Source organism: Bos grunniens, chromosome 5 (genome assembly GCF_055505025.1).
Source record: "Bos grunniens cultivar Pamir isolate PY7600 chromosome 5, Bosgru_T2T1.0, whole genome shotgun sequence".
In the NCBI taxonomy this organism is placed as follows: Eukaryota; Metazoa; Chordata; class Mammalia; order Artiodactyla; family Bovidae; genus Bos; species Bos grunniens.
In genome coordinates, this window is record NC_141169.1 from 75764129 (window position 1) to 75776328 (window position 12200).

Genomic DNA, 12200 nt, shown 5'->3' on the forward strand with positions numbered 1-12200 from the left:
TCATAGCACAAGGATCTCTTTATTGTGACGCTCAGTGGAAAACATCTGTAAACCAGCTCACTGTAGTGGTGACAGCTGCAACCATGCTAAGGCACTTTCATTATATAAAAAAAGGGCGGGGGTGGGAGTTCTGTCCACTCCTTTGTGACAGCAACTGGGACCTGAATTCAGAGCTTTTTAGGCCTATGTAGCTTTAATATATCTTCATGATTTCTTGAGTTTGTTTCCTTAAAAAAAAAAAAATGCCTTCTTTGCCATAAGTAAGTCTAAATGCAGCATATACAAAATAGTTAGGAATACAAGGAAATTCAGCCACCAGTGTAGACCAGTGTAGGACAAGCTATTCTCTTCTAGACGTGCTTCTGAAGGAAAGGCAGTGATAAAGACTGGGAATTTTATCACTAATTACAGTGAGAGGGAGAAAAGACAACAATGTTTTCTTTTTCTTTTAAAAATGTCTGTGCAGACGGCAGCGTCTTGAGTTATACTGAGTCAACGGTGCTGATCAACTACCCTCGGGCCCCAGTCCTGGCCCTTTCCACTGCTCTGGCTGTCAGACTCGGGACAAGTCCATTAACCATTAAATATATTTGGTCCCCAAGAGTGTTGGGAGAGGCCACTGCTGGCCTTTCCAGCTTGGCCCCTAGGCCCTGCCTGCTCGGCCCAACAGCCCCGCTGCGGCAGGGATGGGCCAAGGAGGGGAAGGGGTCATCATTGCACTTGAGACATTTGAGAAGCAGGAGGGGACAGTGGCGCTGCCCAGCGGGGTAGGGAGGAAGGCCCTTCCCTCCCCGCCCCCGGCATCCTGTGCCCTGCACAGAGGTGGACCCCCTGGGTCTGCTCATGTTGGACCACCCAGAGTCCACGGGAGCAGGGGAGCCAGTGGGGCAGAGGGTGTGAGGTCACCGAGTGTGATTGCCAACAGCAAAGGAGGGAGAGGGAAGAGCTGGTGGCGGAGGCGGGGGGAGGTGACAACTCTTCTGGGGCATTGGGCTAGCAAAACTCCTTAGTCTGAAGAAAAATAGATTCATAGAAAATTCTCTTGCCCATCCCCGGAGGCCTGCTCCTGCCCTCCTCGCCTCACCATCTTGTGCTCTGTGGTGAGAGGGCGGGAGATCCGGCTGGTCGCTCTGTCCCTGGGCCCGGGCCCAGGACCCTGACTCTTTGGTATCAGATTCGGGATGGGGGTGGGAGGGGAGCAGGGGGGCTGCAGCAGAGGAAGCCGAACGCCCTCAGGGAGGCCTGGGGGACGGGTGGGGTGGTGAGGGGGGCCTGAGGTCCCTGGCCTGGGGGGACGAGGTGGGGTCACAGTCACAGCAGTCCCCAGAGGGAGGAGGGGGTGCTGTGGGGGCTGGGGAGGGGAGGCGGAGTCACTGATGTCCGTCTCCGGGCAGCAGGAGAAGAAGAGCCGGTTACTCGGCAGCTCTGGCCTCGGCGGCTTTGGCCTCAGCCCCGTCGGCTTTGCCATCCATCTCATCGTCCGAGCAGTCGCTGGCACCTTTCCGGGCCATTCGGCGGGGCACAACGAATGGCAGGTCCCCACGCCTGGGGGCAGAGGCAGCGGTTAGCAGGGCCGGCCAGGTGGCCACAGAACAGCTCGTGTGTTTCAAAGCAACCTCAGAGGAAGACTAGCTCCTGACACCCCACGGGGAGAAGCAATGGGGGGCCTCAGGGTGGGACAGGAGGGCTCACGATAAGGGGGGTGACTGAAGCTTCCTGCTTTCACTCCAAACACCAGCAAAAAACTGTCAGGTAATAGGGGCTGATTAAAAGGAGGCCCAGTGGTAAAGAAACGCCTGCTAATGCAGGAAATATGAGAGACACGGGTTCGATCCCTAGATTGGGAAGATCCCCTGGAGAAGGAAATGGCAACCCACTCCAGTATTGTTGTCTGGAGAATCCCACAAAGGAGCCTGCTTGACTACAGTCCATGGGGTCGCAAAGAGTCGGGCACGACTGAGCGACTAAACAACAGAAGGAGCCCCAAGAGCAGAAGGAGCCACCTCTGCAAAACACCACACTCTGGTCACACTTGGTACCAAACAGGTGAGATCAAGAGACAGGCCGTCAGTGCAGTGTACACAAACAGGCACCTCTTCCAGTCCCAGAAAAGAAAACCAACAACATAAACACTGACTAGACTGTTGCTTTTATGCTTAAAAAACAAAAAGGATCACTGGGAAAAGGAAGTCAACAATGAGAATCTCGACCAAAAAGGCCCTCTGCCTCAACCATTTCATGCTGCCTGATCGGGACACTCCTTCGAGAAATGCCAAGCAGCCCTCTCCACCTGATCAGGGTTGGAAGATTGACCGGACCTGTGCCAGGGCCTGGCTGGGTGGCCTTGAGCAACTTCTAGTTCACAAAACCTGAAAACGTTCTCAGCGGGTTTAAGGGCCATGACAGGAACAGACTTTTCAGGCAGGATGGGAATCAATCACCCAGAGAGATTATTCAAAAGGCTGGGCTACAGCCTAGGAGGCCGGAGAACCAGGAAGGGCTCTCTGAAAAGCACTTTTCTGGTGTCAGTAAGTGCCCTGCCCACTGACAGGGCTGAGAAAGGGGACTGAGTTTTACAATAGCCTCATGGTCAGAATTCTGCTTTTCAGGACAAAGCAACTTTTTGGAGGAGAAAGGGTCACACGGCGGGGTGGCTATGGGTGAGGGAGAGGGAGTGGGGCGGGGGGCAGTTGGCGGGGCTCACCTGAGCTTGTTCTTGAGGGAGCTGACCTCGCGGTTCATGGCATCCGCCGTCTCAGTGGCATCCTCCAGCTCGCGCTGCAGTTTCCGGCGGGAGGCATTGGCCCGCTGGGCCTCCTCCTCCGCCTCCTCCAGCTGCCGCTTGAGCTGCTTCAGGCGGGTGGACGCCTTGTCCGCCTGGAGAGACGCAAGGCCAGGGGCCCAGGTCAGGACCCCACATGCCGGTGGCCCACCCCGTTCTCAGCTGCCTCGGGGCAGGGCCCTGCTCCACCCTGACTCACCTGGTCCTTGTACTGCTCGGCGTTCCTCCGCTCATCATCCACCTGCAGCAGCACATCCTTCAGCTTCTTCTCGGCCCGACGCACCTGCTTGCAGGCTGCCTGGCGCTCCCTGCGAGGCACCAATACAGTGACTCAGGGGGACCCGCTCTTTTGGAGGGTCTGGTGGATAAATCCACAAACTGGGCCACCCATGTCTGGGTCTCACTGGCCTGTCCCCTGTAGGGAGGCCTTGATCAATGCTCTTGTGAAGGCATTAGGATTGGCCCCATTTCACAGATGAGGAAACTGAGGCTCAAGGAAGTGACATATCACAGAAAGCATATATCAAGCTAGAAAAAAAGAATGACTGATGCCCATTACAACCCGGGTTCAATCCCTGGGTTGGGAAGGTCCCTTGGAGAAGGGAATGGCAACCCACTCCAATATTCTTGCCTGGAGAATCCCATGGACAGAAGAACCTGGTGCGCTACAATCGATGGGGTCGCAAAGAGTCGGATACGACTGAGTGACTTTCACTTTCACCCCTAAAGAAGTCTGTCTTGCTGAGCCCACAGATGGGCTGGCCACGGAGTGGGAACTACCACCTCTCTGATTCAGCCCTAAGAGAGTCACCAGGCCCAACTTTAGAAGCGGGCCGTGGGTTCCTCTTCAAACTCTAGAGCCCTAGCAAAAGGCCCCAGGAGAAAAGATGAGAGCCCCGTTAGGATAGGGGATGGGCACACAGAGAGGCCCGAAGATGGTGCTGGGTGGTGGGCGAGGGACACCCACTTGGTCTCGTTGTCCAGCTGCTCCTCCAGCTGTGCGATCTTGGCCTCCAGGGCAGCGATGGAGGCCTTGAACTTGGACTTGACAGTGCCCTCCATCTCCTGCAGCTTGACCTTGAGCTCCTTGTTCTGGCGCTCCAGCTGCTGCCTTGCGTTCTCGTTCTTCTGGGTATGGCTGCGCTCCAGGTTCAGGTCTGTGTTGAGCTGGTCGATCTGTGGAAGAAGGGCTGGTAAACTCAAGGAAGGCAGGGACCCTCATCACCAGATCCTCCTGGATGAGGGAGCTGCCCAATGGGAAGGGTTCAGAAGCAGCTCAACCCCCAAAAGAGAGGAACCAAGGAGACGGTGCAGGCACCAGGATGTCCTCCTCTAAGCATCGGATGGATGGCTTCTGCTGGGGGGCCCGGTGGGAGGGAGGCCCGACTGCCCACCTGCAGGTTCGCCTTCTTCAGCCTGTCGTTCACCAGCTCCGTGTTGCCCTGCTCCTCTTCCAGCTCCTCCTCCAGCTGTGCAATGCGGGCCTCCAGCCGCCGCTTCTCCTCCAACGCCAGGGCACTGGAGAGGGTGGAGAAAGGTAAGAGTGGCTAAGCTGGAGCTGGGAGTCCCCACACCCACCACCTCCTCCAGTGGACACGCCACGCTTGCCCCAGCTCACCCCTTGCCGCTGCTGTTGGCTATCTCGTCGGCCAGCTCGTCCCGTTCCTGCTGGGCCTGGCGCTTGGCACGCTCGGCGGCTGCCAGCTCCTGCCACGGGAACCCAGAACGTGACCCATGGGGGTCCCCATAGCCGACAGCCTCCACTCTCCATTCCCAGTACTCTGAGCCCCTGGCCTCTTCTGAAACCCCTTTCCCAGGCCTGCTTCCTCCATGAAGCCCATTCTCATGAGCCCCTCTGAGGTCACAGCTTAGGCACCATATGTTTACATAGCCCCCACACCTAAGTGCTAAAAACTAAGCCAGGGGTGTAATAAATAAGAAATCACCCTGGCCTGATGGAATGCTGGTCCCTCTGCTTTCCAACAAGACAGGAAGCAGGGGCGACAGGATAGAGATATGAGTTAAGGCCAGGGTGCCGGGGCTCTGAAAGCCAGAAGGGCAGAGGTGGCCTCTGCACCTGAGGCTGAGGTGGCCTCACCAGAAACCCACAAGCGCAAGAGGGCACAGCCAGTCTTGACAGGAAACCTGGCTACCTGGCCCAGTCAGGAGCAGAACTCGGTTGCCAGCATCCTCTCTGCAGAAAATGGCTTAGAGCCTGGGGAATGCTTTCACAACCAGCCTTGCATGAGGCAAGAGGCCGCCAGGGGACATTCAGCGCAGGAAGCCTCTGGGAGGGCCCCCTACTCGCCAGGCGGCAAGTCACAGTGGGCAGCGGTGGTTACCACAGAGCCCCGTCTTGTGCAACAGAGTCGGCCCCAAATGGTGACAATTTAATTCACACACAATTTAATCACACCAGGGAGCCTTCCAACTTAATGAAACCTTGCACGGCAACCTTTCAGAAAACAAGAACCAGCCCTGCCCACGCCTGGAGCTTGGCCCATTTTTCAAGGCTTTCCCAGGTGACCCAGGCTGGTGAGTGGAGGCTCTGGGCTGCCACCTGCTGGTCAGAGGGTGCACTGCACCCAGCCCACCTCCTGCAGCTGGATCATCTCGGCCTCCATGCTCTTCAGCTTCTTCTCGTTCTCCTTGGACTGCGCCAGGATCTCCTCGCGGGAGGCACGCGTGTCGTCCAGCTCCCGCATGTAGTCCTTCATCTGGGCCTGGGGGCGGGGAGGAGAGGCTTGGCACCACCACACCAGCCATTCCCGTGCACCACCCACCAGAAGACACCCCACCAACCCCACCCCAGCCCCAGAAGACACCTCACCAACAGGGACCGGTGGCTGGTTCTCAGCCTGCACCCACGTTCAGCTCACACAGTTATCAAAGGGCAGGAGGGAAGACAAAGCGTCTCTGTTCTACACCACTGACAGTCTTCTGACCGTTAGGGTTTACAAAGGACACCTGTTAGGCCCTGGGTGTGTGTTAGTCCAGCTGCATTTCTGTTTACTTTCTACCACTTCTGGTTGACTTGGATCCCACGCTCCAGGTCAAGGGCCACCTGCCAGGTTAGCTCCAGCCACAAGACTTATAAGCCTATGTCCTTTGTTCTCCTGTGATTCATTCTAACTCTAAAGATCTTGGGAAATACTTTTTCCCCCTCCTTTTCTTTTGTAGGTAAATCCCAAACTGGGATTCCCCAGGCCCAAGGGTACAAGCCTCGTTGTGTGTGGCCAGGTTGTACCAACTAAACTACCGCCATCAATGCATCTACGGCGCACGACCCTGCCAGCACCAGATGCTGACATGTGTTATCGTTGCTGGTTTGCGGGATTTAATGAGGCATCTCAGAGCTGGGTTTTTTTGTTTTTTTTTTTTTTTTAACTTGTTATTTTTAATTATTGACAAGGCCAAGCATGTGTTCTGTTTCTGGACTGCTGCACTGATTCATCAGCTTGGAACCTTCTGTCACTGTCCATTAAGGCTGGATTGAGTCATGTCTGGCTTATTCTAGAAAACTGCCACCAAGTGACTAAGTAACTATAACGCCATTGCACTTTTAGCTTTGCACTTGTTTCTTTGTTTGATGTGAAGTCAACAATTTTTGACTACTGCAAGTTTGCTTCTGACTATAATATTTTGTCTCCACTCGGCCTCTGGGTCTGCATCTGTGTAGCAGCAGTAGTATTAGTCTCTAAGTCTCTAAGTCATGTCCGACTCTGGGACCCCATGGACTGTAGCCCGCCAGGCTCCTCTGCCCATGGAATTCTCCAGGCAAGAATACTGGAGTGGGTAGCCATTCCCTTCTCCAGGGGATCTTTCCTACCCAGGGATCAAACACAGGTCTCCCACCTTGCTGCTGCTGCTGCTGCTAAGTCGCTTCAGTCGTGTCCAACTCTGTGCGACCCCATAGACGGAAGCCCACCAGGCTCCCCCGTCCCTGGGATTCTCCAGGCAAGAATACTGGAGTGGGTGGCCATTTCCTTCTCCAATGCATGAAAGCGAAAAGTGAAAGTGAAGTCGCTCAGTCGTGTCTGACTCCTAGCGACCCCATGGACTGCAGCCCACCAGAATCCCCCATCCATGGGATTCTCCAGGCAAGAGTACTGGAGTGGGGTGCCATTGCCTTCTCCACTCCCACCTTGCAGGCAGATTCTTTACCACTGCGCCACACCCAAGACCTTCAGGGTAGCACTCACAGGCCAGCCCAGCAGTGTCCAGTCCCGTGCTGGGCCCAATGCTGCCGTGTGCAGCTGGATCAGACCAGCCTGAGCTCACCTGCACCTTCCGCAGCTGCTTGATGGCTTCGTCCCGGTTCTTGTTGGCTGAGTCGATGTGGGCCTCCAGGTCCTTCAAGTCCATCTCCAGCTTCTTCCGAGCGGCCACAGCTATCGAGCGCTGCTTCCTCTCATCCTCCAGCTCGGCCTCCATCTCCCGCACCTGGGGAGGTGCTGACAGCTCAGGGGGCCGGACGGACCCAAAGATACTGCCTCAGCTCAGGGCCCAGGTGGGCTTGATCCAGTCCCAGGGAGTCCACAGGGCCTCCAGGGCACAGTGAGGATTACTGACCATAAAACCCTAGTAGAGGGGGTCACTGACCCCCGGGCAGAGAACTAGGATGCAAGGATGTGGAGGACACTCCCACAGACCAGTGGAAGGAGAGAGGAGCACCCAAACTCGGGCACCCCTGCGCGCCTCTGCCCAGGGAGCGGGCAGGCCCTCCGCACCTGTTTGACCAGCTGCTTTTTCTTCTCCTCACTCTGCTCGTCACGGCCCTGCAGGTCCCTCTCGAACTGGGCCTTCATGGCCTGCAGGTTGACCTCCAGCCGCAGCTTGGCGTCCTCAGTGGCCTGCAGCTCGTCCTCCAGCTCCTCCAGCTGCGTCTTCATCTCCTCCACCTGCTGCTCCAGGGCCCGCTTGGACTTCTCCAGCTCATGGACCTGTCACCAGGGGTTCCAGTAAGGACCAGAAGGGTGCTAGGCCCCGAGGGGAGCCAGGGCCCCCAGGTCCCCGGCCCCAGTGTCTGTGAGGCCCTAACTCTTGGTGTCTGGAGGCCGCCCCCTACCCCGAGAGCTGGCCACGGGCTCAGGGACTCACGCTCTTGCCCACGTCATCCTTAGAGCTCATGAGGTCTTCCATCTCGGTGCGGAACTGCTTGTTGAGCCGCTCCAGTTCTGCCTTCTGCTCCATGGCCTCCTCCAGCGCCCGGGCCAGAGACAGCGCCTTGGTCTCCTTCTCCCGGGCCTCCGCCTCTGCCCGGTCACGCTCCTCCGCATACTTAGCAGAGATGGTCTTCTCCTCGGCCAGGAGCTGGGAGACAGGCAGGCACCATGAGTGTGAGCAACGGGCTCTCGGAAAGGGTCAGAGCCTGACACAACAGCCTCTGCCCGAGGCAGGGTGTCTGCAGAAGGACGGGAGGAGGGACTGATGCACTGACGGCACCCACCTGGTCAAACTTCTTCTGCTTCTTCTCCAGGTTGGAGACGCTCTGCCGCTGGTGGTCAAGATCCACAAGCAGGTCATCCAGCTCCTGCTGCAGCCGCGTCTTGGTCTTCTCCAGCTTGTCGTAGGCAGCCACCTTCTCCTCATAGCGCTGGCTCAGCCCCTCCAGGTCCTTCTGCAGCTTCCTCTTGGCCTCCTCAGCCGTCTCCAGGCACCCCACGCTGTCATCCATCTTCTTCCTCATATCGGTGACCTGGGCGGGAGCAAGGGGTAAGGAGCATCCAGTTGGCACCTGCTCCAGGAGCTGGGCTGCCACTGCGAGCAGAGTTATGGGGCACCAATTCAGTTATGGAAACAGCTTCCCAGCCGCTTCTCTACTCCTCTGGGACCAGGGAAATGGGATGTTCCACAGAGTGCAGGTGTCTAGCACACAGAGCCCAAGGCAGGTGGACACGCAGGTCAGCTTGGAAAGGCCACTCAACCCTGACCTGACCAGCCATTTGTACCAAGACTGAGGCCCAGAGTAGGGAGCCTCCATCCCTCCCCTCTCCCAGGCAGCAGCCTGGCATCCCCCGCCCACAGGTGTCTACCCTGCAGCCCCCTCCTCCCACCCAGACACACAGCTGGCACCGCAGGAACGTGCTCCCTGTCCCCACCCAGATGTGGACCCGACTCCACGCCGTCCCCTGAGCTGGTGCAGATCTCTGGGCACATTTAAGTCCTAAGACAGGATCCACAAGAGGGCTCTCCATCTATCTTTGGCCCCAGATCCTTTCAGGGTCTAGAGAAGACCACGGCCTCCTTTCCATGATGATGTTATAACAGGCATAAAGCGAAATATGTAGGACTACCAAGAAACCACTGTAAAAGAGTGCAGTTGTCAGGTACTTTTTTAAGACAATGGTTCAGTAACCAGTGTGCTTCTTTAGCACAGCAGAGAGCAGGCTCCTGAGCAGCGAGGAGCACAGTGACCTTCCCAAAGCCTGGCCTTAGCTCAGACACAATGACCAGTGGTTTCCACTCAACAGGCCACAGGAGCTGCTACCGTCACAGCTTGTTGCCCACATTCATAAGGGAACAGAATGCTGACGGTCAGCTGGAGACTGGTGAAATGAAGATGAACTCCAGCCAAGTTCAAGGATCCCTGAATTCTCCTCGGGGACCCCAGGAGTAAGCCCTGGTCTGGGGAGGGCAGGAGCTCCCCGAGGGATGGCGGCCAGCTTGGGGAGGCCTGGCTGTGCTTCCAGGTCCAGGTGGCTACCCAACCAGAAGCTCCCCAGCCTGCAGGCTCTGACCACCGTTTCCGGGGCGATCTGAGGGGAGCCAGCTCCGAACCTGGGCGTGGAGGGTGGAGATCTGCTTCTCCAGGTTCCGCTTGGCCTCTTCCTCCTCCTCCAGCTGCTCCTTGAGAGAGTTCTTCTCATCCTCCACCTGCTTCAGCTTGGTGCTCAGACTCAGCTTCTGCCGGTTCTCCTCCTGCAGCAGCTCCTGCTCAGCGGACAAGGGGGGCCAGGGCTCAGGACCCACACTGTCAGAGCCTTGTGGTCCCCATGGTCTCGGTGGGACAGAGAAGCAGGCCCCAGATTAGGGGGCAGCCAGCAAAGATCTGGCAGGGAGCCAAGAGGTCCCAGAGAGCCTGGGGACGCTGGGGAGGACACTGTGAGGAAGACCCAGAGGCCTGGCAGCTGACGCCGTGTGGGCACAGGTCCTCCCAGGATAAGAACAGCTGCGGGGGGCCCATCGCTGCCCTCACCTGTGTGTCCTGCAGCTGTGACTCCAGAGCAGAGAAGTCCTTGGTGAGCTTGCTAGACTTGCTGTCCGACTGAGTGAGAAGACCTGTCACATTGTCCAGCTCGACCTGTGTGTGGACGGAGACAAAGCCCCGTGAGCTTGACCAGGATTGCTCGGGGCCCACCTCGGCTCTCTCAGCCATGCTGGACCTGAGCCACAGGCTGAACCCCGGGGGGCTCACAGATGGGCCGGGTCATGGAGAGAGAGAGAGAGAGAAAAGACCAGGGGCCCTGGCAGCATGGCTGGGACCCAGGCAGTCCGGCGGGGGCCTCACCTGCAGCTTGGAGACCTTGTCGGCGAGCTCTGTGCGCACACGCTCTCCCTCGGTGAACTTCACCTGCAGCTCCTGCAGCTGGGCCTCCACCTTCTTGCGCTTGTGCTCGGTGTCCGCCTTGCCCTGCTGCAGCACCTTCACCTCGTTGGCCAGCTCCCCTCGCTCGTTCTCCAGGGTCTGCTTGGCCTTCTCGAGGTTGGCTTTCACCTGCGAGGGGAGAAGCAAAGACATAAAAGGGGGAGCCTGTGACATAAGGCTGGTTTTCCCAACATCATCAAAGAGCCGGTGGAGCCAGACCTGGAATCTGCTGCCTGGCAGCAAAAGCGACACTGGGCAAGTCCAGGGGGCAGCGAGCTGGCGAGGGCCATGGACTTGGAGGGCTCAGGCCTGATGTGGACTCATCTCCCAGCTGGAACAGGACGCCTGGCGCGTGGCCTCACCTCTGAGGACCACGGCTCCCCTGGCTCTCAAACCATCCCTGCTTGGCCTCCCGCACAGGGAATGTCCAAGGGCAAGACACTGTCATTGCTGATGTTAAGATTTTAGAATTATTTTTATAAGCTTAGGGAAATTATAATTGTTCATAGTTAGACTTCCAAGAAAGCCTCTTAGAAATTTGATGTTTACCGTAACACTGAAATGTTCTTCCAAAAGATATAAAACCCAAGTTTACAGAACAAACACAATTCCAATCTATTCTATATCAAGCCAGTCACAGTATCAAAGGCAAGTTCAAGGGTAAACTGGACCCCAAGTGCATGCAAAAAGCTTTCTGAGTGAAAACAGCTAGAGGAAAAGGCAAGGCTTCAACCTGCCCAGAAGCAGGAGGAAGTCAAAGGGAAACAGAGGAACAAGGCATGTTTCTGAAAATACTGTACAGGCTGCCACGCAGAAGAGCCTCTGTCTTCTCAGGCTGCCAACAAGGGTGGCCGTGAGCTGGAAACCACAGGAGGCAGGACTGGGCTTGTTCAGGAACTGCCTGGTCACAGTCCCCTGGCTGAGAAACCAGCCGGGTCAACATCCCCAGGGTTCTCCCTGAAGATTCCAGCTGACCATGTGTTGGAGGTGTTCTAGAGAAGGGCTGGGCTTCAGAAAAGGGACGCAATGGCCCTCTGAAACTTCAGCTTCAGAGTCACTCCAATTCCATGACACTTTCTAGTCTGGCAGGGTGTTGAACAGGATAATGATGGTAATAATAAGACTAGAACAACTTACTGAGCCCTTACCGACTATGCACTGTCACATGTTACCAACTCCAACTCTCATGTAATTGTTTGAAACGGGCTCTCACTAGCCTCTCTCATAGAAGAGGAAACTGAAGCAGAGATGGACCTGTATGCGCCCCCAACTCACACAGTCAGGAACGGCTGGAGCCTGGACTACGCGAGGGTCCCCCAACCCTCCCCCCGGCCCACAGTGGCCAAGCCTCACGGAGCCAGTCCCGGGGGGCCCACGCACCCGCTTCGTCTGCTCCAGCTGCTCAGCCAGTTCCTCCACGGCCTGCGAGTGCTTCTGTCTCATGTCCTGGATCTGGGCCTCATGGGTCCTGGCCTCATCCTCAAGGGTCTTCTTCAGGATGTTCACTTCTTGTTCACGTTTGGACCTGAACAGAGAAACGCCTTCAGGAGGGAGGCCAGGGCCCAGAAGCAACGCTGCGCTGGTGGCACAGAGTCCACAGTAGGGAGCACTGGCCATTCCAGGCAGCTTTCTGCCTGCTGGCTTCCCTCCTCAGCGTCGGTCCTATAGCGCAGGCTCACAGACACACTTTTTTTCTTTTATTAAAAAAAAAAAATGTAATATAGGCCTTTTATGCAAGGAATTGGATTTTATTCTAAATATGGGGAGCCAGGAGTAATTTATAAGATTTTTTTTTTTTTGGCTGCACCACAAAGCATGCTGGATCTTAGT

General features: G+C 56.6%; 1 protein-coding gene across 1 annotated transcript in view; it reads right to left on the reverse strand.

Annotated features, from left to right (window-relative positions):
- Positions 1-12200, reverse strand: part of MYH9 (myosin heavy chain 9) — an 86203-nt gene continuing 74003 nt past the window's right edge. The window contains exons 27-41 of the mRNA XM_086401338.1: positions 11751-11895; positions 10293-10499; positions 9981-10085; positions 9563-9715; positions 8232-8480; positions 7883-8095; positions 7513-7725; positions 7064-7225; positions 5377-5505; positions 4401-4489; positions 4177-4300; positions 3750-3958; positions 2982-3090; positions 2705-2877; positions 1-1545 (exon numbers count right to left, since the gene is read on the reverse strand). Of these exons, the coding sequence (XP_086257464.1) occupies positions 1413-1545; positions 2705-2877; positions 2982-3090; positions 3750-3958; positions 4177-4300; positions 4401-4489; positions 5377-5505; positions 7064-7225; positions 7513-7725; positions 7883-8095; positions 8232-8480; positions 9563-9715; positions 9981-10085; positions 10293-10499; positions 11751-11895 (2413 nt within the window). The 3' untranslated portion in view covers positions 1-1412. The remainder of the gene's footprint in view (positions 1546-2704; positions 2878-2981; positions 3091-3749; positions 3959-4176; positions 4301-4400; positions 4490-5376; positions 5506-7063; positions 7226-7512; positions 7726-7882; positions 8096-8231; positions 8481-9562; positions 9716-9980; positions 10086-10292; positions 10500-11750; positions 11896-12200) is intronic.